This window comes from Fusarium mangiferae (assembly GCF_900044065.1).
Source record: "Fusarium mangiferae strain MRC7560 genome assembly, contig: FMAN_scaffold002, whole genome shotgun sequence".
Classification (NCBI taxonomy): Eukaryota; Fungi; Ascomycota; class Sordariomycetes; order Hypocreales; family Nectriaceae; genus Fusarium; species Fusarium mangiferae.
Genome location: NW_024573922.1, coordinates 3,858,055 through 3,881,649, shown reverse-complemented (window position 1 = coordinate 3,881,649; position 23,595 = coordinate 3,858,055). Strand labels below are relative to the sequence as shown.

Sequence of the window (23,595 nt, the reverse complement as noted above, 5' to 3'; positions counted from 1 at the left end):
TGACAGTGTCAGTCGAGGAAACTCCGCTAGCGGAAGCGAAACCGCCAGAGTAACATCGCCTATTAATATTTAGAAACCAGAGAAAATTCGCCGCAGAAACCTTTTCAAGCGGCTCCGATGCCAGGATTCAATTAAAGGAGTATGAGAGTTTATTTCGAGATCACCTGACGGAGGATTCAGGCGAGGTTACAATGGACCCGCTATAGAACGACGTCGGGATATGATGGTTGCGGCTCAACGTTGCATTTATGAACCGCGTCATTTCGTCGGGCCGTTACGGGTCAACCGCTAAGAAGCATTGGCCAACGGTCGAGTCGTACAGTACGTGCTGCAGGTAGCCACGAAGTGGCTGGATCTTGCATATTCTTTGACTCGGAGCCCACCACACGTTCCTCATCAATCTCGCAGCAACAGCCTTTCTATGGCGTTCTCGAAGGTAAGAAGGCTCAAGACTTCGGGTTATTTGGCAGTGAATCCATAACGCGAAGAATTACCCGAAACACCCCGTGTTCCCCGTGGGATTTGCATCCTAGCGTGAACTAGCTAAGCGACCCTGTTGCAGAGAGGGCCAAAAGAGGATGGGGCAACAATCCATCAGTTGACATATCATTATGAGAAGCAATTCATATTATTTTTGGTGAATTGGTACCACGGACATTGCTTGATGCCTGATATGAGCCATCTTGGCGATAGGTAGTATATCATCACGTGGAGAATAGTACGACTATGTCATTAATACTGTAGAAAATGTAATCCAACCTACATTCAACTTGTATAGAACCATTTCGTAGCCTACATCCGAAGGAAATGTCACGAAGAACCCTTCTTTATTCATTGGGGACGGAGGGGCAGACCCCAGTACACATCAAGCTAAGAACAACACGTACCCGTTGTATACGTCAAATGCTCTGCTATTCTCTGCACGGTAGCTGAAGGCAAAGCCAGTATTGGCCCAGTTCGTGATGAGATAACGCTCAAAGAGACGCCCCTCCACACCAACTTCTCATCCCAGCAAGGGGCAGCAGGGTTCTCCCACATCAACTGAGTCACTAGTCCAAGAGAAGACATCTCATCGTGAATCAGGAACTTATTTATACAAGCCAGTTTCTATCACAATTCCAATTAACATTTCTTTTTTGACTCCACTCCCAAACGCACTCACATTCTTATACTTGACTTTTCACAATGGGCTCGGTCGGTTCGTCAACGAACGACATCATCGCCACCCTCGATGCGGTAAATCCCAGTCAATTCGGCGGCGATGAAGTCGAGCGTCTGCGTGTCCGTGCAGCCGCTCGTCGTCTACTAGCCAGAATCGAAACTCCATATGAACGAGCATGGGGCTTTTGTTTCGAACATCCTGCAGTTTTTGCGGCGCTGCAGACCGCGATCGATCTAGGGATCTGGAAGGCTTGGACGAAAGAGGGCGGGGGGAAGAAGACGATTGATGACTTGGTCAAGTTGACTGGGAGGGATGCTGAGCCTAACTTGTTGAGTGAGCAGTCGTATTCCTGTTATGTCGTTCGAAGCTAACGGATCTTTAGGGCGTCTGTTCCGTCTCCTGGCCGCGTTTTATGTGGTTGAGGAGACAGACGTGGATACCTTCAAGCCCACGCCATTCTCATACGCCATTGGTGATGAAAGTACCAAGGTCCGAGCGTCACTCCAAGCAGCGTAAGTCTCCCAGCCACAAAACCAACACGTCAACTAATGAAACCTAGAACTTATCAGTACATCTCAGCTGGGCAGAACCTCCCTAAATATCTCGCTAAGATAGGCTACAAAGTCCCCACAGCAGCAGAAGACAATAACTACGCAGGTAGCGATCCCGATGGCCTCAATTTCTTCGGTCGTCTTCAGAAGAGTCCAGAGTACTATGAAGCCTTCACAGGTCACATGGAGGCCTGGACGTCTTGGAAGACACCCTGGACTAAGATTTACGATCCTAGCAAGTTGATCGAGGGTGCTGATCTTAGCAAACCGCTGGTTGTGGATGTTGGAGGCAATACTGGTATTGATATCTCGCATGTTCTAAAGGCCTGGCCGGATTTGCCAAACGGGGCTTTGGTGTTACAAGATCTACCGGAGATTATTGAGCGGGCGGATGTTGATGAGAAGATCACGGCTATGGTACATGATTTCTTCAAGCCCCAGCCTGTGAGGGGTAAGTCTTACCATCCTGACTAGATGAGGACCAAGTCCTAACTGAAGCTAGGAGCCCGTGCCTACTTTATGCACGCTGTTCTTCACGACTGGCCCAATGTCCAAGCGACCCAACTGCTACAAAACACCAGAGATGCCATGACGAAGGGTTATTCTAAGCTCTTTGTCTACGATATCGTGTTGCCGCCAACTGGAGCTAGCATTAGTCAAACTACCATGGACGTTCAGATGATGTCTCTTCTTTCAGCTTCTGAGCGAACCAAGAGTCAGTGGGAGGAGTTGCTAACCGGGGCTGGGTTCAAGATTGTCAAGTTCTGGCCTGATCCTCAGCAGTACGAGATGTTGATCGAGGCAGAGATTGCATGAGTGAAGGAGGAGAAGCGTCCATCAAAGACAAGGTAAAATCGCAATAAAGAGGGAAGAAAATCTGCTCCAGCACAAAGCAAGAGATTATGTAACAATGAGGGCTTTTATGCGTTTATCGGTGTTCTTACCTTTCTGCACTGGGTCTGAAGCCTCTTTTAAACTCTCATCTTGTCACAGAGACACCTGCTCGTTTGAGCATCCGCAAAGAAAGTCCTTTGTCGTTTATCATTCCGCAACACCAGGAAATATGAGCATCGATAGTTAACTAGTACGATAAGCGTTTTCGGTCCATCAAGGGCGTGTGAGGCGAGTGATATAAACATCAGCTGACGGGTCTATCAGCTCAAAATAACAGTCTCACAAACTCATTTCAGGATGCATCAAAGGCAAGCCTAATCCTCCCCCTCTGATAGCGCAATGATACTGAACTCGGCGCTACCTTCCCCTGCGTTGATAAATCGCCGCACCCCAATGTCCAAAACCTTGCTGCTCAGCATATCCTCCCCCTCACCCACAGGCCCATAACACATCATCCCACCAAAACTTCCATCCAGTCCCCAGAGATTCCCATCTGCCCCCTTCACAAAAGCCATGAAGTGATACCCGATAGGATCTTGAGCATCGGGTGCTGCCGTATCGCCTCTAGCTGCCGCCTTGCTGTGAGCCTCTTCTATGACTACTGAGTTATATAGCAGGTCCGCGTGCTGAGTGGGCAAGGGCAACTTGACAGCCTCGTCGAGAAGTCCTGCTAGTGGCGATGACGGTACAAGACGCTCGCGTAAAGAGCCGTTGAGCAGGGCGTGGACGAGGGCTACCATTCCACAGGCGTTGCCGATTGTCTGGGGAAACCAAAGGACTGGCTGGGGAGTTCCGTCGGTCGGATAGAGGTCATCGAAGCCTTCCATCGAGTAGGTTTTACGGTTAGGAGGCGCTGGTGTTCTTTTGCCAGCAGCCACGTCTTCAGCCTCGACGACGTGATAGGCGTTAGAGGGCGTGATGAAGATGAGAGCGTGTGCTGGGCGCGGCACCATGGCCAGGAGCTCTGGTTCGTCGAGGGAGTAGACGTCATGAAACGCCAGCTTGGGGTCCATGCCTAGGTCGTGGGCCAAATTAGTGAAGACCTGAGGGTTGTTCTCAAGCGGGACAAAGAACTTTCTTCCCTCGGCGCTATGATAGACTGCCATCTTGCGTCTGGGGCAGTTAACAGGAGGATTGTAGGTTGAGCGATGTGCTTTCGGTAGCCCGTGAATGTTAACAAAAAATAAGCCAAACAGGATAATTATGCCTGGAATTGGATCTTGTGATGGATACTTGAAGTGAGGGGTCTCGTATATAAGAGTTGGGGAAAGCAGGCATCCAAGAGCTGACGCCAAGCGCATAGGGCGCGATAGAGTTATGCTTACCAATTTCCTGATTGGCTGAGCATGATCAGTTTGCAGCCGCCGTGTTTATTCAACAATTTGACATCATAGAGCATTCTTAGAAACATTATCATTTGTCAATCACGCGCTGTGAGTTGCGCACTAGGTGTGTTATCTGCATTCAGGCGTTGAGGTAAGGCGGGTAGGATTATGTGTGGTGATCCTCTAATTGGCTGAATCTTGATCTTCCAGAGGATGTGCCGGGATTCCTGAACAGAGATAGACAGGCTCTTGATCTGCAGGTCCACAGAGTTGGCGATGGCGATGACGAGGTCAACGTCGTTACTTGCCAGCACGACGATGTTACCATAGTCAAGAGCCAGCCAAAAATATGGGATCAACTGTTGCCATTACTCGAGTACCTAGTATCTACCGGCTACTCCAAACGTAACTACCTTCTTGAATCGTCTCCAGACCTCCTTTCTCAAAGCATAATACTCAACCTTTGTTCGCGAAACCGCATCCCTGTTCTCCACCGCGCGACGGAACAAGTATGAGATACAGTCTCCCAGAGTCCCCCAACTCAAGCACTTGTATACCTCCGGGGACGCGGGGCCGTTCGTCCTGGGATCCGCTGCGATTTGGAGTAGCGTGCAGCTGACCTCATCAGCCATGCCGAGAAGCTGCCCATACTGGACATTGGTCAATGGCAATCCCGCATCAGCGCGCTGCTGCTGCACCTGGTAGGCGTTCAGCGCACTCTGCTTGTTGTGCGTGGCGAGGAATAAGTCCACCTTAGGAAAGCCGCTTGGCGTGAGATCCTCGTATCGACGCTGCAGCAGACCTTCAGCGATGCTGTTATACGAGTCATCGGTCTGCTGCTTTGTGTCGTGGATGAGCCCCCGCGGCTCCGAGTTCATGTAAGCACCTCGTACTAGCTTGACACCAATGGTGAAGCCCTCATCCTTGGCACAGTGAAGATGGTCAAGAAGGGTGGATGGCGTCGACTTCAGGTAGGCCTGGTATGTGTTGTAAACGACTGCTTCTTCGCTGTTGTATCTACGCATGAGGACGAGTGCAATGTTATCAATCGCAGGCTGCACGAATTGCTGTTCGGCGTCGATGAGTATGCGTGCCTTTCGCTCCATAGCCTTTTCACAGACGGCATTGAGAGAATCCTGCATCTGTTTTGGAAGAGGTGTCTGGTCCTTTAGAGCTTGCATCACTCCAGCTCCAGCTCCAGTGAACCTAGATGTTGTCAGTGTCACTGCGAAAAAGGATGTCACAGGTGAACTTACTTGAGTGCTAAGAAATCACCTTTTTCAAGCATAGAAGCGGTCTCCAGGACGCCCTGTCGCCAAGCTTCAATTCCTTCGTCGAAAATTGGCTCTTGCGCCGGGAAACCTTTTTCTTTGAGTTCTCTGACTCCAAAACCAACTTCCTGCTCCCCGGAAGCTTCAATGACGACTTCCCGAGCATATGTCAAGATTACACCCTTGAATCCCATGTCTTTGATGTTGTTGATGGTATTTCTAACTTCCACCACGTCTTCACCAGCGCAGAAGTGTCGATATATGGTGGACTTGAAGAGGGCATTGAGTATCGGGTTCTTGTCGACACTGAAAAGAGGGGAATGGGGTTTGGTGAAGAAGGACAGCATAGCTAGGGAGGGCGTAAGGAGAATCCGATTGCTGGATACCGTTGCGATAAGCAATGACCTCAGCAGCATCCCCGTTGGCAAGAGGGAATGTGGCGGAGGCGTACGAGTTGGGGTTGTCGTGGTTCCAGCATGTCGTCTTTGCGAGATTCTGTTGGCTCGGAAAATAGCAAGCCGTGAATGTGCCTGAGTGCGTGAAAGAGAAGAGGGCGCTGGACGCATTGTGTCTATACGCAGGCGTGCTGTGCAAGTTGGTGGTGATGGACAAGGATTATGGCATTGGAAATCCCAAGTCTACGATTTTGAATACAACGCTGTCGGGCAATTGAATTCCACTGGCGTCTTGCTTTCAAGAGTCTGACCCTCGTTGCCTATCAAATAGTCTACCCTGCATATCGGTGCTCGGACCAGTGGCCGAAACCCCTCCCATCGGCAACGTGTCACGGCCCGTCGGCAGTCTGCCTATCGGTAGTAAAGATAACCGACGGATTTACCCCAACTATTGATCACTCTAGGAATGTGGCTGCGTCTGGCTTTACTGGCAGCGCCCGAAAGTAAGCGGTAGCTTAGACCATATCGAAGCATTTCCCCGGCATCGAGTTGAAACAGATACGTAGTAGGGTCGCTATTATTTGACTCTTGTCCCTGGAAGCAAGCTTTCCAGTAATGTGATATAGACTGTGTATATCTGTAATTATAGCGTATTTTTCCTCCGGGGGACCGTGAACCTCTGAAAGTCTGCCAGAGGGAGGCAGGATATGCTAAGCTCAACTTTTGTAATTGCTATCGCACCTGATCTATGACACAGGTGAAATGATAAGACTTGGAAATTCTTCGAGTGACAGCTCGCAATCCAAAGACTGTGAAAAAGTCGAAGCAAATCCAGCAAACCGAGCCTCGTGTTTTGTTTCATTATGCTGTCCATGTATAGACCTTTTAACTCATTGTCGGGACTACGAGTGACAATCAGAGGTTATCTTCAACCAACTCTCTTCGTTACAAACACATATTGCATACATCCAAGATGAAACGAGCATGATAGATTATACACCACTTCCGCACCCAACAGCCAAGGACAGAGCTCTACAGTGATTCACTCCTGGATTCCACAAATAGTCTCCCCAAAGGAGTCGCTTCGAGTTGCAGATCAGATCTTGAACTTTTATACCTCGTTAGAAGGGTACTGAACCTCGTCGGCACCAACCAAATCTTCCTTCATACTCCTGATGCTTGTGAAACGAGATAGGAGATTAGTGCTGGTGGCCTTATCGTTGGTGCCCGAAGCCCGACCACCTCCGAAGGGCTGGTGACCAACAACGGCGCCACTGCTCTTACAGTTAACATAAAAGTTGCCAGCCGACTGTCGAAGAGCCTTCTCGGCTTCAGCGATGGCGGCCCGGTCGCGGGAAAAGACGGCGCCGGTAAGAGCAAACTTGGTAGACCTGTCGATCAACTCCATAGTCTGCTTATATTCGGCATCTGGGTACACGTAGACGGAGAGGATAGGTCCAAATAGCTCGTTCTTCATGAGGTTGTGCAAAGGATTCTTGGTTTGGAAGATAGTGGGCTGGATGAACCAGCCCTTGGACTTATCAGTAGAGCCACCGACAAGGAGCTCGACTTCCTTGTCTGTCTTGGCGTCTTGGATGACCTTATTAAGCTTCTCCCAGGACCTCTCGTGGATGACAGGACCAATGAAGTTTTTAAAGTCCTCCGGGGGTCCGACCTGGAGCTTCTTCGTCTCTGCGATCAGCTCCTCTTTAAACTTGGGCCAAATAGACTCGGGGACATAGAGACGAGACGTAGCAGAGCACTTCTGTCCCTGGTACTCGAAGGCTCCACGGACGGTGTTGACAACAGCATTTCGGATATCAGCGCTGTTGTGGACGAGGTGAAAGTTCTTTCCACCGGTTTCTCCGATAACACGAGGGTAGCTCTGGTAGAGGCCGGACCGGATTCCGTCACCGATCTTGCCGTAGAGATCACGAAAGACATCAGTGGACCCAGTAAAGTGAAGAGCACCAAACTTGGGGTGCTCAAGAACAGCCTTTGTGACTTTCTCGGCGTCACCGGGGAGGAACTGAATGACACCATCTGGGAGACCGGCTTCCTCAAGGACCTTCTGGAGTACGTAGCCAGCGTAGATGGCGCTGTCCGACGGCTTCCAGATAACGACGTTACCCATGATGGCTGGTGCAGCAGTCAGGTTGGCGCCAATAGCTGTGAAATTGAAGGGGCTGATAGCATAGACGAAGCCTTCCAGGGGGCGGTACTCCATCTTGCTATAAATGGTCCATTAGCACGCTTGTAGTGTTGGAATGATCACTGAGGTTTTGAGCTTACTTCCAGACTCCAGCATCGTTCATTGTGTTCTGCTGCTTGTACAGCTCAGCGGCATAGTGCACGTTGAATCTGCGTCCACAGTTAATCATCATTTCCTAATCACATCCGCTACCGACTAGGGTGATGATAAGTACCTGTAAAAATCACAACTCTCGGCAGCTGAATCGATCTCGGCCTGCCAAATGTTCTTACCCTGTCCGAGCATGGTGGCGGCCATGATCTCGTATCGGTACTTTCCAGCAATCAGCTCGGCTGCTCGGAGAAACACAGCCGCTCGGTTCTCAAACGAAGTGTTGGCCCAATCCTCTTTCGCGGCCATAGCCTTCTCGATGGCTTCCGAAACCTGATCAGGGGTCGCTGTAGCATATTCGGCGAGGGTAGTGGCATGTGCAGAGGGAATAGGTTGAGAACCAGTGGCTTTGAAGGCGACCTGTACGGAAATGAATTTTTAGTCAATTGAGCCTCTAGCCTGGCAATTCAGTGGAATGGAAAAGCGTACCTTCTGGCCACTGATCTTGAGCGGAACTTTGATTGGAAGACGTTGCTTGAGGCTATCAAGAGCTTCCTGCAACTTTTGGCGCTCCAGGGAACCTTTTGCGTATGTAGGCTATAAACATGTCAGTATGATTGATCATGGGCGACGCTGTGTAGGGGTGTGGACATTGGGTTCATTTCGAATTGGAGGGACCCTGAAGGTTCCCAGGCAACGGATAGTGACCTGTCGAGGAGCTGCCTGACGGCGAATAGCCTGACGGACGTTCAGCATCATGTGTGAGGCCATTTTTGTGAATTGGAGAAGTATGTGTCTCGACAAAGAAAGAAGGGCGAGGGGTGAATTGGAGAACAATTTACTACTTAAAAGAATGTGAGTTAAGAATGACCCCGAATGAAAGAAAACCATAAGTCTCTTACGAGTCCGCCATCGGGTTCGATCAGTACCGGCGGCAACTACCGTGATGCCACAACACCGCACGCAGATCCAAACCACCCAGGCTGGCAATCTCTTGGAAGGTACAATTGACCACCAAGTTAGCATCGAACGTCCTCTCGGTCAATGTGCCCGAGATATGAAAATGGCTGGACCGGAGGGCCTGTCCCGGTAAACAGCCGACGGAGTTGGCGGCAGATACCCGATGCTTTGTGCCTGACAAATCCCGATCTTGCCTATCTTACCCCCGCACTCTGACAACCAAAAACGATCACAGAATGCCACGCGGCTCCGGTATGGTCTCGGCATGTTGCCGACTTCGTGGGTGCGGTTCCGCTGTATTATCAGATGCCGCCCATAAGGTTTCAATCTGGAAACCAACGAAACCCTGCAAGCAACACACGCAAAACAGCCATGGCAGACACAGTCAGAGATATTGTCGCGGGGGCGATGGGAGGCGCTGCGCAGGTTCTGATTGGTAAATATTCCAGAAAGCATATACGAACGAACATGACACTCACTCATGATGTATGAACAGGGCAACCATTCGGTATGATACTCCATATTCAGCTCTCGAAATCATCTCTCACCCACGGTTGTAGACATCGTCAAGGTGCGACTGCAAGCATACGGTGGCGACGCATTAGATGTCACTCGAAAGATCTGGAGTGTAGAAGGACCACGGTCTTTCTACAAGGTTAGGAAACGCACTTGTTACCATATTGTTATTAAACATTTGCTAACTGAACACTCACCCAGGGCACTTTACCACCACTCCTCGGAGTCGGTGCCTGCGTTAGACAAGCTTCCCCGCATAACTCTTGAGGACTGGTTATTAATGATTCCATAGGTCAGCATTCAATTTGGTGCCTTTCACTATTTCAGTCAACAGTTTAACAACTTCAACAAGCAGCAACATTTTAACCATAAAGGCTCGTTGTCTCTCGGCCAGGTTTACCTCGCTGGTGGCTTAGCAGGTATCACGAACAGCGTCATATCTGGCCCAATTGAGCACATCAGAATCCGACTTCAAACACAGCCCCACGGTGAAAAGAAGCTTTACTCTGGGGTATCCGACTGCGTGAGAAAGATCTGGCAACACGAGGGCATCTCAGGCATCTACCGCGGCCAGGCCGTCACCATTCTTCGCGAATTCCACGGCTACGGAGTCTGGTTCGCCGCGTACGAGGGTCTCGTTCAGCATGTCGTAAGGATGGAGGGTAAGAAGCGAAGCGAGATTGAGAGCTGGAAGTTTGCCGTATGCGGCGGTCTTGCTGGAGAGCTTCTTTGGCTCCTGAGCCATCCTCTTGATGTCATCAAGAGCAAGATGCAGAGCGATGGGTTTGGTAACGATCAAAAGTACAAGACCATGCGAGAGGCTATTCGACAGACTTGGCGAACCGGTGGTGTCTCTGGGTTGTTCGAGGGTATTGGTCCTGCGCTACTGCGAGCTATGCCAGTTTCAGCGGGAACGTTTGCGACGTAAGTCTGTTTCTTATTCATCCCGATTCATAATCCAGGCTATTCAACGCTAACTCATCTTCAGTGTTGAGGTTGTTCGCAAAATGCTGTCGAATGGAGATGGGATGCCCGAGACGCTGGAAATCTAGATTAGACCACATTTATTTATTCCAACCAAGCAAACCAGTATGTCTGTAGAACATCAGATAGGCATTCATTATGTCCCATCGCAGAAAGCACTACCAGATCTACACCAACAAAAAGTCCCAATAGTCTGTTACCTATCACCTCCCAAGTTGAAGATCTTGCCAATCTCTGCCCATTCAACGTCATCTACCCTGTCAGTAGTAAGGTCAGATCTTTGAGGCTGGAGTAGATATCAGTAACCTCATGGCTCAGATGCTTTTCGAAATCCAGAGGATTCGCCTGCTGGCCTGGACCAAACTACCACGGCACAAACCAAGGGGGTCATGGGCCAATCTTGAACTGCAAACACGCGCTCGTCACTTGCTCCCACCATAGCTCGCCCAGTGAAACGTTAACCACGAGTCTTGATGGCGAACAAGGGTCTCGATCCGCGTTCTGGTGTAAGGCTACCATGAAAGGGAGACGGAAAGCGAGGCATGAAGGAGATACGAGAGGTTCGGGGATGGAATGATCCGCATACCAGCTTTAAATCACCGTGGTTAGTTAACATCATTGGTAATTTGCATATTCATAAGCGGTGATGGAAACGCTAGCCGATAACACACTCCCGGCAAGTTTGATCTGGCTTGTGCGGGATTGTGAGACCCGCATTGAGAAATCTTGACTGGTGAGTATATTGGCTCAAATAGATTTGGACTCTAGAGGTCTTCTTCTTTTCTAATCTTGTGTTTATCGAGTTTGATCTTACCCTTGCGATACCGTCGCTCATTTGATAGCTTCTCCCAAAAAGCGTCCACTTCTGCGCCAACCTGCCACATTCTGGGTTCAAACACTTGCGCCCCTCCTCAATCTCTCCAGGCTGCTCAAACGGAATACACAAGCTCTTCATTCCCATTGAGGCAGTTCCCTGGTCGTCAACTGCTTGATCCGGTCTTCACATTTACCATCAAGACAAAATGGAATCAGGACCACATTCTTGATGTCCAAGGCAGGACTGACCTCGTCCCAATTCTCAATGACTTTGCGGTGCTGGCTGTATGCCAAATTCGCTTTGGCGTACATATCCTTCTGAATCTGATCGAGTAGCCTGGACGCCTGGGGCGTAATCTCGGCAACAGGCATCGTCCCCTTTTCGTTGTTGTGCCTGAATGCATAGCTGACAACATACGTCTTTGCGTCTTTTGGTCCATAATCTATTCTCAGGGGAACGCCCTTCATCTCCCAGTCATTGAACTTCCACGCTGGGGTGTATCCCTCACGTGTGTCGATCTCTACTCGAAGCCCCGACTTCTTCAACGTCTTGAGCATCTCGTACAGCTCGTCCAGCAGACGGTCCTTGTCTTCTGCTGAAGTATTCCTGTTGATGCCGACGGGAACCATCACGATTTGGATCTGAGCGACGCGTGGCAATAGAACCAGGCCCTTGTTGTCGCCGTGGATCATAAACATAACGCCGATGACTCGAGTAGAAAAGGCCCACGAGTTCTGCCAGGCATGGATGCGTCCCGGGCCGGCTGGGTCCTCGACAGAGATGTCAAATATCTTGCTGAAGTTTTGACCCAGGCAGTGTGAGGTAGCTCCCTGGATACCTCGTCCGTTGGATGGGATGTATCCTTCCAAGGTCAATGTATAGTACCCCCCAGCAAATCGTTCATTTTCCGCCTTTCGACCGCGCACAACGGGTACCGCCAGAAGATCTTCGTAGAGCTGTGCGTACAGTTCCAAGATCTCGAGAACCTCTACTCCCGCTTGATCTTCCGTTAGATGAGCGGTATGACCTTCTTGCCAGAGAAATTCGCGGGTGCGCAGGAAGGGTGTCGTTTGTTTTGTTTCCCAACGCACAACAGAGTTCCACTGGTTGAGTCGCAATGGAAGATCTCGGTGACTTTTGATCCATTTCCTGTAATAGGGATACATGATTGCCTCAGAGGTCGGACGAATAGTTACGGGAACTTCCAGGTTCTTTTCGCCGCTGAGAAGTGTTAGCGCTGGTCTTTGGACAGCATTCGTTGACTTGCGTTTTTGTTACCTATGCCAGTTCTGGTGCAAAGCCTTTAATGTGGTCCTTTTCCTTTGCCAGTGACTTGGCCGACAGAAAGAGAGGAAATGCTGTTCCCCCAATATCCATCTCATCGAGATGGCATTGGAACCATTTGCGTAACTCGCTCCAAATGAACATGGTCAGTGGGCGGAGAACAAAGAGCCCAGCAATTTCTGTATAATACTCGACCAATCCGGCCTTGACTACCACTTCTTGATACCATTGTGAGAAGTCGCCCTCTTTCGTAGCAGTGATGCCAATTATCTCGGCAGGCTTTTGGTTTAATCCGAAGTATCGTGCTAATCAGCGCTCATGTCGAGGAAACGGTAATGAAAAAAAACGGCTCATACCATTGCTACTGGTGTCTATCAAGCATAGATGAGTGCAATCAAAATTATTTGACAGATCCAGAATGTTGTGAGGACCCTCGTCAGTAATTGAAATGAACATTTCTTGGGGTATCTCCTTCACGTCTTCAATACAGTCCCTCGATATTTCGGTATTTTTGTCGATATGTCGCGTTTGCCGACAGGGAGAACCATACCCTATACGGCCGGCTATCTGCCCAGCCGTCGGTAACGCCTTTGTCACTACCGGTAGCGCTATCGGGTTGCTAACCGTCGGCAAGCTAAGTCGATTAGCCTACCCGGTCCCACTCACTGCTCGGGTGTTAGCCGATGATCAACAGCGCCATGTTCTCCAAGGGAGAAAGTTTTGGTTACATATTATAGAGTTATAATGATCTTTAATTCCTAGTAATTATTAAACAACCTAATATAATGACTTTAAGTATATAGACTATATTTATTAACACTTTTATAGGACTAGACTTACTAGCTATTAATAAAACTTCTTTATGTTAACAAGCTTAATATATATTACTTAATTATTAAAAGATATAGTAACTTAATATAATTGATATAACACCCTATACATCCTGTAAACAGAAACCTAATACAGACTAGTTTCCCCGTTTGAAAACCCGACCGTCACAATACCTCTATACCTAGGCCCAACCCCACCCCCAAGCGTCCTGGAGCCTAAGGGCATCATCCTTATCTTCGTCAAAACTGCTGACTGCATCGAGACCTGGACAGAGTTCCCCAAAATACGAAGGCTTAAAGCTCACTCTCGTATGTCTCGTTTTGGGAACGGGCCCATAGACCCACAGCCATAGCCGACATAAGGATGACTGCATGAGTCTCAGTCTCTATCTAGGTGGAGAAGCGGCCTAGCAACTGACGTATCCGACTTCAGAGCCAAGTATTCACATCCACAGGAGTGCATCGGAAGCTTACGTAGCCGGAATTCTCAAAGATAACACCTTGCTAATGTAGAGTAGGTAGGGTATCATCGGTGCAACGTGACGCTGACCGTTCTTACGCTAATCACAGCTTCATCACCATGAAATGATAAATCGCTGCCTGGAATATGCAGCTTGGCGGTGGCACCCCTTGAACCCATTGATACTAAGCGCCTTTCGCATGTGGCTAGTATATCCGAAGCCAATGAGATTTTGCGCTACTGCAAAGATCTCCCCGAGCGCCAGCGTAACGGCCGCGGCGGCACGGGACGCCGGGAGCTAATAGCCTGCCCAATACGAGGAAGCCCATCTTTTGAATATATCACACACCCTCAGGACTGAACCCTAGTCAACGTGAGGCATTTTCGCCTCCAGGGGGTGGACTGCTGCCATTTCGTCGATACGATGTGTCCAACGACCCTGTGATACCACGGGGTTCTAGCACAGCTGCGAAACAGCGTAGACATTCAAGCCATGACACCGACAAGTATTACGGTTGCCGAAAGGTCAACGTGGGGTTCCTCTATACCATTGTAGCACGGTTTCTCGAGATTCGGGAGGGCGCCGGATTAGTGATTGACATCAAGTCAGCGTGATAATGCTTGGATACGTTATGATCTGCCGCTGGCTTTCATCACATGTACCATGACCTTGTAGTCCGTGTAAATGAGGCTACTGCCGGCGTCGCGCTCCCAAACAAACCCGTCCTGATCCAGCTGTTGAAAGTCGTATTTCCAAAGCAAGTTTCCAACAATAAGTCGGATGCTCTGCTGCGCCATCTCCCTGCCGATACATGCCCTACTTCCAATGAGGAAAGGACGATAAGCGGCCCTGTTGTCCCTCTTGAACTCGCTATCTTCCGCAACATCGAGCCATCTCTCGGGGCGGAACGTGGCGGGATCTGCGAAATACTCCGACGACCTTTGGATTGTGTAAAGATCAGCGGAGACCGTGGTACCGGCAGGGATGTGCACCCCATTAATGGTGCATGAGGGAGCAGTACGCTGTGCCGTTTTGCCGTTTGCGGGTGGAAGCAACCTCAGGGTTTCCCGGATACAGGCGTTCAGGAATGGCAGCCTGCCAAGGCGCGCTCCTGTGATTTCTTCGTCACTGACAAAGGCCGAGCGGATCTCGAAGCAAAGTCTGTTATACGCCTCAGGATAGCGCAAGATGTGGTAGAAAGTGGCGGCCAGTGTCGTAGCTGTTGTCTGGTATCCGGCCAGGCTGCGGTTTCTCTAAGCAAAAGTCGCATTGAGGAAATTGTTTTGTACATACGTCAGGCCCATGGCATTACTGAAGAATGCATCCGCGTCGAGCGTCAGGTCTTGCTTCTCGCTGCCCATGATAGCGGTGAGGAAGTCTTCTCTTCCGTCTTGCCTTTCGGCGCAGCTGTTCGAAATTCGTATCAGATCACTAGAATGATCAAGAGGTTTGATGAAATACTCACTCGCGCAACTTAGAAGATGGCACAAGCTTGGAGACTTGCGACGGAAACGGCAATACTGTGATGAGGCTTCTAGCAATCCCAAATACTGAAGCAATCCCAGGCAGGGCGAGGAAAAAGCTCAAGGCTTCGACCATGGGCATCGTTGATTTACCAAGCTGCTTCAATGACTCGTAAGTAGCTGGGAAGCTTTGTTAGCATTATTTCTGCCGGCATGTCCAAGGTACTGCTTTCAACTTACGACGCTTTCCAGACATGAGAGGTTCACCGAAAGCAAGATCACCAATGATCTCCCAGAACATCGTCTCCAATGTGTCAGCAATGTCCACGGTACCGCCGCTCTTGGCAAGTTCTTCCAATTCGGACATGGCCATGTCAATATGCAGCTTCTGGATAGGTTCTTGCCTTGCAAGCGCTTGAGGGGTGAAGGCTTGCTGGATCACCTTGTGCAACTTCCTGTGAAGTACAGGGTCGGGTATGGTAATGAGGGTCGGAGCGTTCAGTACGAGGTCCGAGAAAAGCGTCAAGAAGGTCCCAGCCTTGGAAAAGCGACCGTCCTCTTGTTTCGCGTAAATTGCTGTTTCTGCTTCAAGTGAAGCAAATGAGACTTCGTTGGGTCCGATTCGCACGACGTTTCCTGAAACGGACGAATCACGTCAGTCAAACAGCTTTGGTCGTTGATGCTGAGGGCCTACCGTATTGTTGATGGAGAGCTTGCAGTTCCGAGTTAAATCGCATGCGGTGCAGAGCCCTCATAATCCATAGCTGTTTTCATCATTTAATCGTTATTCGCGCACATATTGAGAGAATAGACCAACCGGAGAGAATTTGGCCAGAAATGGGCCAGGAACGTGGCGGAGAGGATGCAAGAAGCAGCCATAGATAACGACTGACACGAGGGCAAGCGTCAACTGAAAGAGAAAGAAATGTCAGAACAATAACCATTTTGATCGCTTCCACAGAGTATGACACACGATAACCAATGCAAGACCTAATTGCTGTCCCAAACTCCAGGTCGACAATGGTGAAGTGAAGCCCATGGTGTAGGTTCGTGATTGTCTTCAGTGAGAAAGCAAGACCAGATGGAGGGGCTGAGATGGGACGTCAGTTCTTGAGATCGATTTCTAACCCCGTACGTACGGTTGGTCTTTGCGAGCTCTCCCGAAGCTTCGGCTCCGGGAATGCTAGCTAGCGACATATCAAAAGCTAAAGGGGAGACTGGGGATAAAATTCGGGGACACTGATTCACGGCGGAGCAATATCAGAGGCTACTGAAGCAAGGCAGGCCTCTGAAATCCTTTTTCTTTCTACCACCCCCTTCCTTTACAGGCTCTGAATCCTTTGCACGAGCTTTACACTAGCGCTTACGAGTATAGGTGTTCAAAATTACGGAACCAGACGAGTTCAAACTTTCCCATGATTCTGCTCACCTCCAGAAAATGACACAATCAGGGTCCACTACACAGAGATCGCCGATCTCTATTGGTACGCGTCTTCGCGCTCCGAATATATGGGACACATCCCTGCCGGCCCTTATCACGTAACATGTAAGTTTACGTAGCATTGAAGCCCTAGACCCCTACCTCCACAACGAAGTCAACTGCCCTGCATTTGCGATGGTGATGGTGTCTCGTTATCGGCCAAGCCTGCCGAGACCTAAACCGCCACACATGCCAGGCCCAGAACGTGGGCTTATCACAGCCTATTCGGGAGCAGCTGTTGACGCGGCAGACAACTATCAACGAAGTCGAGTAAGGTAACAGGATAATGCAAGTATCTAAACTCGAAGAAAGAACAACAAGATGGTTAACTCTGCTATCAACATATGTTCATTTCATCTCTGGAGACGGGTAATTGAACTTTCGCGAAGCATTTTATCCTGTTTTTATCAATTATGGATCCGCTACTGTATCGATCGAGACACGTGCCGGCGGAGGAAGCTCGAGAGACGGGTTGCTTCACAACCCTTCCGATCCGAATTCACTTACGGGACGACCTCGCTGATGCAGCCAGCCGGCGGTTTGTCGGTGACTGGGCCAGGGAAATGGGAGATGGCCGAGAGAAGAAGACTTACTTCTCTTTTTCGCCTGTAGGCAACTGGTCTTCCCTAATTTACCCCGAAGCCATTCCCGAGCGTCTGGGGGTTTTGGCATATCTTTCGGATTTGGGCCTGATTCATGACGGTAAGTTTTACCTTCCAGATTCCTGCCCGTAGTATGAAATCTGACAAACCTTCAGACACTGGTGAGGGCCTCAGCATCGAGGAAGCCCAAGCCGAGCACGATGAGCTCCATGCTGCCTTGGACCCAGACGACAAGAGCAGTCTGGATCCTGACTCAAGGGCAATGAAGACCAAGAAGCTTGTTTCACAGTGCATGCTCGAGTGTATCAACCTCGACCATGAGCTTGGATTGAATATGCTCGCTGCGTTTCGTGATGTCTGGCTCGCTATCAGCGAGAAGAACAGCGACAAGGAGGCACAGACACTAGAAGAATATCTACAATACCGCAGTGACAACGGCGGCATGCTGTAAGCAAATCCTCTCCGCATCTCCAAACTCAAATCTGATCAGGCCCTAGAGTTTTCTGGCCAATGCTGCAATTCAGCTTGGGAATATCCCTCTCGGAAGCGGAGCACGAGCTCGTGCAGCCCATCATTGACGCGGCCACTGAAGGTCTTTTATTGGCGAATGACTACTTCAGCTGGGAGCGCGAACTGAGAGAAGTCCAGTCTGGTCAGTCCAAGAGGATTGTGAGCGCCGTGGAGCTGTTTGCCCGAACAATGGAACTTTCAGTTGAGGATGCCAAGGAGGCGGTCAAATCCAGGATCATCAAGTCAGAAGGTGATTTCTGTCAACGCCGCGATGATCTCTACAAAGCTCGACCCAACATATCATCGAAGTTGAGAAGATGGATTGATTGTGCTGGCCTAGCGGTCTCAGGAAACCACTATTGGTGCTCTGCTTGTCCGAGACAAAACGCGTGGAAGAACGAAACACTTTCAAATGGCCAAAACGGCCATGGTCTTTATAAAATTTACAACGGAAACGGGTTCAAGACTGAACCCATCACTAATAAAACTGGTACCAATCTTCAAAGCAACGACATCAAGATTCTCTCGAACGGTAACGGTGGCAACGCCATCCCCAACGGAAACGGTGCCAAAACTGTTGTCAATGGCAACGGAACCAAAAGAAAACTCTCCCAGTACAGAATGGCAAGTCCAGAACAAGAGCCATCTGTTCAGAAAAAGAGAAGCATGGACACAGATGTTTTGTGTCAAAAAAACGACATTCAAACGGTCTCCCAGTACCCCCATTACAAACCGTCCAGCCTGGCCATGGATGCGCCGGCAGCCTACATCTCAGGAATGCCTTCCAAAGGTGTCCGCGCCGCCCTGATTGATGCTCTCAACACCTGGCTACACGTGCCTTCAGCAGCGGTAAAGACAATCACGTCAGTTGTAAACCTGTTGCACAATGCATCACTCATTTTGGACGACCTGGAAGACAACTCTCCACTCAGGCGGGGGCTCCCATCAGCCCACGTCATCTTCGGGCAAGCCCAGTCCATCAACAGCGCAAACTTCATGTTCGTCAGAGCAGTGCAGGAAGTAGCCCAGAGTCTCAGCCCAGCTGCACTGACAGCAGTGCTTGAAGAGCTTGAAGGCCTCTACCTCGGGCAAAGCTGGGACCTGTACTGGAAGTTCAACCTGGCATGCCCTACCGAGGCCGAGTACGTCAACATGATTGACCACAAGACCGGCGGCATGTTCAGGATGCTGCTACGGGTCATGCAGGCCGAGAGCACAGCTACGGAGACACCAGGCCTCGACTTCGAGCGGCTGATCCTGCTCTTCGGGCGCTTCTTCCAGATCCGGGACGACTACATGAACTTCGGAGACTACGCGGCCCAAAAGGGTCTCTGCGAGGACCTGGACGAGGGCAAGTTCTCGTACCCCATCGTCTACTGCCTCGCCAACCACCCGGAATATCGCGGACACATCCTTGGCGTGTTCAGGCAGCGACCGACGGTGGCCACGAATACCGCTTCTCCGCTTTCCAAGGAGAGCAAGGCGCATCTGGTGAGCTGCTTACGCAAGTGTGGAGCGTTTGACAAGACGCTCGACTGCTTGCGGGACGTGGAGCGGGAGCTGGAGTCGGAAATCGACCGACTGGAGCGTTTGACGGGAGAAGCCAACCCCATGCTCCGCCTGTGCCTTGCAAAGCTAAGCACAAAGGGGATCGCCACGTTGGGATAGACGAGTTGGATGGGTCGCGGATTTGTGACGCATGCTGTATAACGACCTCTCTATAGGTCATTTTCTTGGTGCGGGATGTCGATACAACGTTGATTTAGCGCTTACCGCATATGTCTTTCGTTATCCTACTGAGGAATCAATACCACCCTATATTTCGCTTCAGACAGAATTAATCCGACGTGGCCCGTAAATGCCACCATGCTTAGCTTGCAAGACATACTCGCAAACGGCTCTCGTAAATACACCGCCGTCATTGGACCCATTTACGCAGCGAAGGATGCGCCAAGTTCAGAATCCTTCAGGAGTCGGGCCGTTGGAGAAAGGACTACTGCACGGTAAATCCTCAATAACGCCTATCTGCATCGTGTGGAGAGCAGTGATATCCTCCCGCCCCTGCAGGGTTACACCCGGGGCGGGCCGACTTGCACTCCACACTCTGGCTTGATAGGGCGAGACCGGCCTTTCCAAAAGAATGCAACTAGGACTAATGGGACGAGTACCCGTAGCGAAGGGTGTGTCTACAGGAGAGCGTCATGCCCAGTCTTTGAATGCATCTGCTGGGATCTGGACGGGGCGGCTTTCGACCATGACCTCTTCTTGCCTATTTAAGCCTGAGAATCGTGGGCTGGAATAATGGGCAAGTAATTAGAAGCAGATTCTTCTGGGAAGAAGCAGGCAGCCAGATTCCGATATTGCGCCCACGTTACACCCAATATTATTGGCTCAACTTTCGTCATTCTCCGGTATTCAGAATCCTTGGTTTGCCGCGTCGGACTAAACGATAATGCGTCAATCATCGACCTTGACTTGGATCTCCGTCCTCTTTGCTCCCCTTGCGGCGACTAAAGGCCTCATAGCAGACTACAATTCATGCCAGAGTGCGGTACGTACAGCTCCACCGTCAGGACAGTCAGTCACATCCCCCTGACATCGATAGTGCGTCTCGCTATCTAGTCAGCTATCCGTCGAGTCAGTTGGCGACTACATTGCAGAGTTCCAGCAGCAGCCTATCGCTGGGGCGAGAGTGGAGGTCGGGTCTCTGTACTGGTCGCAGCAGCAGCAGGCCGTCCGGCCGGCCTGCCTCGTCCACGCCCGTGAGGCACAGGACGTCGCACTCGTGGTGCAGACGTCGCGCTCCACGGGGTGTCCCTTCGCCGTCCGCGGGGGCGGGCACTCAGATATCCCCGGATTCAGTAATAGTCATGGTGGGATCACCGTCAACATGGCCGGCTTAGGCGATGTCAAAGTGGACGCGAGTGCCGGCGTAGCTCGAATAGGAGCGGGCGCAAAGTGGGGGGCGGTCTTCAAGGAGCTTGATAAGACGAACAAGACTGTTGTTGGGGGCCGACTGACTGGAGTTGGTGTTGGAGGGTTGCTTCTGGGCGGTGGGCTTAGCCATTTGTCTGGATTACATGGGTTGGCGTGCGACAACGTTCGCAACTACGAGGTAAGTCGGGACCGGGATTACAATGCGAGACCCCACGTTTGCCACACGAGAGACTGACGTGATGCTAGATTGTCCTTGCCAATGGCAGCATCTTTGACGTCTCGCACTCCACCCACCCGGATCTCTACCGAGCGCTTCGCGGTGGTGGCAATAACTTTGGAGTCGTGACTCGTTTCGATCTGGACTTGTATGATCAAGGCCCCATGTGGGGAGGCCTGCACGTCTGGCCGTTGCTACCATCAGTAACGTCGGCCATCACGTCAGCCTTCGTAGAATTTGGCCACGACGCCCCGTCAGATAAGCATGTTTCACTGTTTGCGGGCCTCGGGTTCATGCAGGGCAACTTCGCCTGGGCCGTGGGGCAGTACGACACCCTCGGAAGAGAGGAACCTCCCATATTTTCCAAGTTCAGAGACGATGCCGAGACATATGGGGCTCCCAAGGTTGTCAAAACGGCAAGGGTCACGTCACTATCGGACCTTGCTGAAGAGCTGAATCTTTCAGAGCCCGCGGGCATGCGGAGCCGGTTCACGACAGCCACCTTCAGGATGGATGTGGATCTGCTTCGGCTGATGGCGGGCTACTTTGTGGAAGAGGTCGAAAAGGCTCTGGAGAATGGCTTACGTGAAGACGAACGCTTTGCGCCAATGCTGGGCATCCAACCCTTGACGAAGAACATCCTCAGGGCACAATCCAAGCGCGGAGGAAATGTGATGGGTCTCGGTGAAGAATCTGGACCGCTCATTGGTAAGTTTGATCTCTTCTACCATAACGGAGATGTTATTTGTGGGCTGATTCATGCGACTTCCAGTCTGTTCATTTGGCTGGGAATGGTTTCGTGAGACAGACGATGCTGTCGTGATTGCTGGCATCAAGAGCGTTCTTGAGAAATCCGTAGCCACGGCGAAGGAAAAGGGTCTGTATCATCCTTTCAAGTACATGAACTATGCTGCGGAAGACCAGGATCCTATCGCAAGCTATGGAGCTGAAAACGTTGAGTTCTTGAAAAAAGTCAGACACACCTACGATAGCGACGGACTGTTCACGGAGTTAGTGCCTGGTGGCCACAAGATCAAACGATGATCTTCGGGGGTTAGAATCATTGCATATAGTCTATGAACATTACAAAATCCCTTATGTCTACAACAAAACACTAGATTGCCCAGTTATGAATGCGGTCAACCAGATTCAACCCCTGTTTTCGATCATGGTGTTCAGCATATAATAAGTGGGTGACATCCGCAGCGCCGGAAAAGCGGTCACAAGTCCAGGTGCGACCAGATCATTCACAAATCCTGTACTGAGTATGGTCAAAGCAAGAAAAGTCCACACAAGTCCAACAATACGCCACCAGGATCCACGCCATCCGAGTTTCTCCTCAGCAAAACGAATGACCAGATCTTCCAAGAGCAGAATGTTAGGCATCAACAGAAAGAAGGTGAGAGTTCTTGTAAAAGACTCGGATGGAGCTGCCATCTTTGCTGCCGCCCAGTGGTACAGTCCAGACAGGGTGAATGCGAAGTACGATTGTGTTTGCCGACTGAGCATAGACCCTCTAGGTGCTCTGACGACTCTCCTGGCCATGACTCTGCTAGGGATCTGCAGCCCCCTACGGAAGTTCTGGTGCCACGTGCGGTTCCAGAATCTGCTCAGGGTGTAGCACTCTACCCAAGGTCCGTTTACTGGGTGGACGTCTTCGATGCGCGTCCAAAAAAGCCCGGACGACACCCCGATCATGCAAGCGACGTGGTAGCCGATATCCATAACGGCAATTGACGAGGCCCACCAGCAGGCTGTAGCGATGCAACGGGGGACGAAGTCTAAGTCAAGGACGCTCATTTTCCCATCATGGGTTAGCCACAGAAGACTACCGGCAGCAATATCATGGCTCATGTATTGCTGCAGTATTCTTTGCATCGATAGCCTGAGGAAGGCGGTCTTGGAGGTGCCTGGAGCAGGAGCTGAGGGTAGAGGTGCAGTCCGCCAGTTCCATCCAATACCTCTTGTGGAAAAGGCGTTGTCAAAACACCATCTTATCCGGTCCCATGCACCGAGAGAGTGAAAAGGCTGTTGGCGTTCCTTCCCACCGCTTGTGGGTTGTGTCCACTTGTGTTCCAAGTAAGGGTCTTCGAGCACAAGAAGATTGAAGTTGACCAACGCGACGTAAAAGACTGAGAGACAATGCTGTTAGAATATAAACTTAGTGAAACGTTCTGTTTGGTGCCCAACCTGTTCCAAAGGTATAATTCTTTGCAATATCCGGACCAAAGGGAAAAGCAAAAGCCACAAGCAGACAACCCCCCACGAAAGGAAGTAAGAGGATCCAGCGCAGATGTCTCGGGGTTTTGGAGCCCAGAAAGACTAGAATAGGAGTAGTGAGCCATATGGCACCAACGAAATCGGCACGTTCCAGAGGCATTGCGACGGGCTTGAATAATGTGACAGGCTGCCTAGGTTGACAGTACAGTACAGGTGTAATGTTTGATGGTATCTGAGAACACAATTGTTGCTATCTGACTTTTGACGATTATCCTTCACGTTCTAGAGAAAGAATTCAGCCCAGTCTCCCTGGCCAGCTGGCGTGCTTACCACTCGGTATCTCGGCAACTAATTTCATCTCTCAGCTTCATACGGGGCGTCTGACATGCCGAGAGATCCAGGACAAAGCTAAAT

The 23,595-nt window shown here is 50.5% G+C and overlaps 10 protein-coding genes across 10 annotated transcripts; 4 read left to right on the top strand and 6 right to left on the bottom strand.

Moving 5' to 3' along the window:
* Window positions 1-1,185: 1,185 nt before the first annotated feature.
* On the top strand, window positions 1,186-2,529 carry FMAN_05376 (uncharacterized protein; the record flags this gene model as incomplete). Its single annotated transcript, XM_041827973.1, has 4 exons — window positions 1,186-1,495; window positions 1,545-1,674; window positions 1,722-2,164; window positions 2,216-2,529. The coding sequence occupies 4 exons, from the start codon at window positions 1,186-1,188 to the stop codon at window positions 2,527-2,529; spliced, it is 1,197 nt and encodes a 398-aa protein (XP_041678882.1).
* Window positions 2,530-2,921: 392 nt separating this feature from the next.
* Window positions 2,922-3,713, bottom strand: FMAN_05377 (uncharacterized protein; the record flags this gene model as incomplete). The annotated part of the gene is made up of 1 exon (XM_041827972.1): window positions 2,922-3,713. One exon carries the CDS (start codon window positions 3,711-3,713, stop codon window positions 2,922-2,924), a length of 792 nt encoding a protein of 263 aa, XP_041678881.1.
* A 314-nt stretch (window positions 3,714-4,027) lies between these two features.
* FMAN_05378 (uncharacterized protein) lies at window positions 4,028-5,769 on the bottom strand (the record flags this gene model as incomplete). Its single annotated transcript, XM_041827971.1, has 3 exons — window positions 4,028-4,291; window positions 4,346-5,138; window positions 5,189-5,769. The coding sequence occupies 3 exons, from the start codon at window positions 5,767-5,769 to the stop codon at window positions 4,028-4,030; spliced, it is 1,638 nt and encodes a 545-aa protein (XP_041678880.1).
* A 940-nt stretch (window positions 5,770-6,709) lies between these two features.
* Window positions 6,710-8,671, bottom strand: FMAN_05379 (putative delta-1-pyrroline-5-carboxylate dehydrogenase; the record flags this gene model as incomplete). Its single annotated transcript, XM_041827970.1, has 5 exons — window positions 6,710-7,829; window positions 7,891-7,959; window positions 8,025-8,320; window positions 8,390-8,497; window positions 8,552-8,671. The coding sequence occupies 5 exons, from the start codon at window positions 8,669-8,671 to the stop codon at window positions 6,710-6,712; spliced, it is 1,713 nt and encodes a 570-aa protein (XP_041678879.1).
* Window positions 8,672-9,232: 561 nt separating this feature from the next.
* Window positions 9,233-10,428, top strand: FMAN_05380 (uncharacterized protein; the record flags this gene model as incomplete). The annotated part of the gene is made up of 6 exons (XM_041827969.1): window positions 9,233-9,296; window positions 9,357-9,368; window positions 9,421-9,515; window positions 9,578-9,613; window positions 9,669-10,300; window positions 10,365-10,428. The coding sequence occupies 6 exons, from the start codon at window positions 9,233-9,235 to the stop codon at window positions 10,426-10,428; spliced, it is 903 nt and encodes a 300-aa protein (XP_041678878.1).
* Window positions 10,429-11,311: 883 nt separating this feature from the next.
* FMAN_05381 (uncharacterized protein) lies at window positions 11,312-12,343 on the bottom strand (the record flags this gene model as incomplete). The annotated part of the gene is made up of 1 exon (XM_041827968.1): window positions 11,312-12,343. One exon carries the CDS (start codon window positions 12,341-12,343, stop codon window positions 11,312-11,314), a length of 1,032 nt encoding a protein of 343 aa, XP_041678877.1.
* Window positions 12,344-14,381: 2,038 nt separating this feature from the next.
* Window positions 14,382-16,254, bottom strand: FMAN_05382 (uncharacterized protein; the record flags this gene model as incomplete). Its single annotated transcript, XM_041827967.1, has 7 exons — window positions 14,382-14,994; window positions 15,046-15,159; window positions 15,218-15,395; window positions 15,456-15,851; window positions 15,910-15,979; window positions 16,033-16,125; window positions 16,189-16,254. 7 exons carry the CDS (start codon window positions 16,252-16,254, stop codon window positions 14,382-14,384), a joined length of 1,530 nt encoding a protein of 509 aa, XP_041678876.1.
* An 854-nt stretch (window positions 16,255-17,108) lies between these two features.
* FMAN_05383 (uncharacterized protein) lies at window positions 17,109-19,475 on the top strand (the record flags this gene model as incomplete). The annotated part of the gene is made up of 3 exons (XM_041827966.1): window positions 17,109-17,397; window positions 17,453-17,744; window positions 17,795-19,475. 3 exons carry the CDS (start codon window positions 17,109-17,111, stop codon window positions 19,473-19,475), a joined length of 2,262 nt encoding a protein of 753 aa, XP_041678875.1.
* Window positions 19,476-20,259: 784 nt separating this feature from the next.
* Window positions 20,260-22,005, top strand: FMAN_05384 (uncharacterized protein; the record flags this gene model as incomplete). Its single annotated transcript, XM_041827964.1, has 4 exons — window positions 20,260-20,358; window positions 20,413-20,922; window positions 20,991-21,669; window positions 21,734-22,005. 4 exons carry the CDS (start codon window positions 20,260-20,262, stop codon window positions 22,003-22,005), a joined length of 1,560 nt encoding a protein of 519 aa, XP_041678874.1.
* Window positions 22,006-22,110: 105 nt separating this feature from the next.
* FMAN_05385 (uncharacterized protein) lies at window positions 22,111-23,341 on the bottom strand (the record flags this gene model as incomplete). Its single annotated transcript, XM_041827963.1, has 2 exons — window positions 22,111-23,093; window positions 23,152-23,341. The coding sequence occupies 2 exons, from the start codon at window positions 23,339-23,341 to the stop codon at window positions 22,111-22,113; spliced, it is 1,173 nt and encodes a 390-aa protein (XP_041678873.1).
* Between the last annotated feature and the right edge of the window lie 254 nt (window positions 23,342-23,595).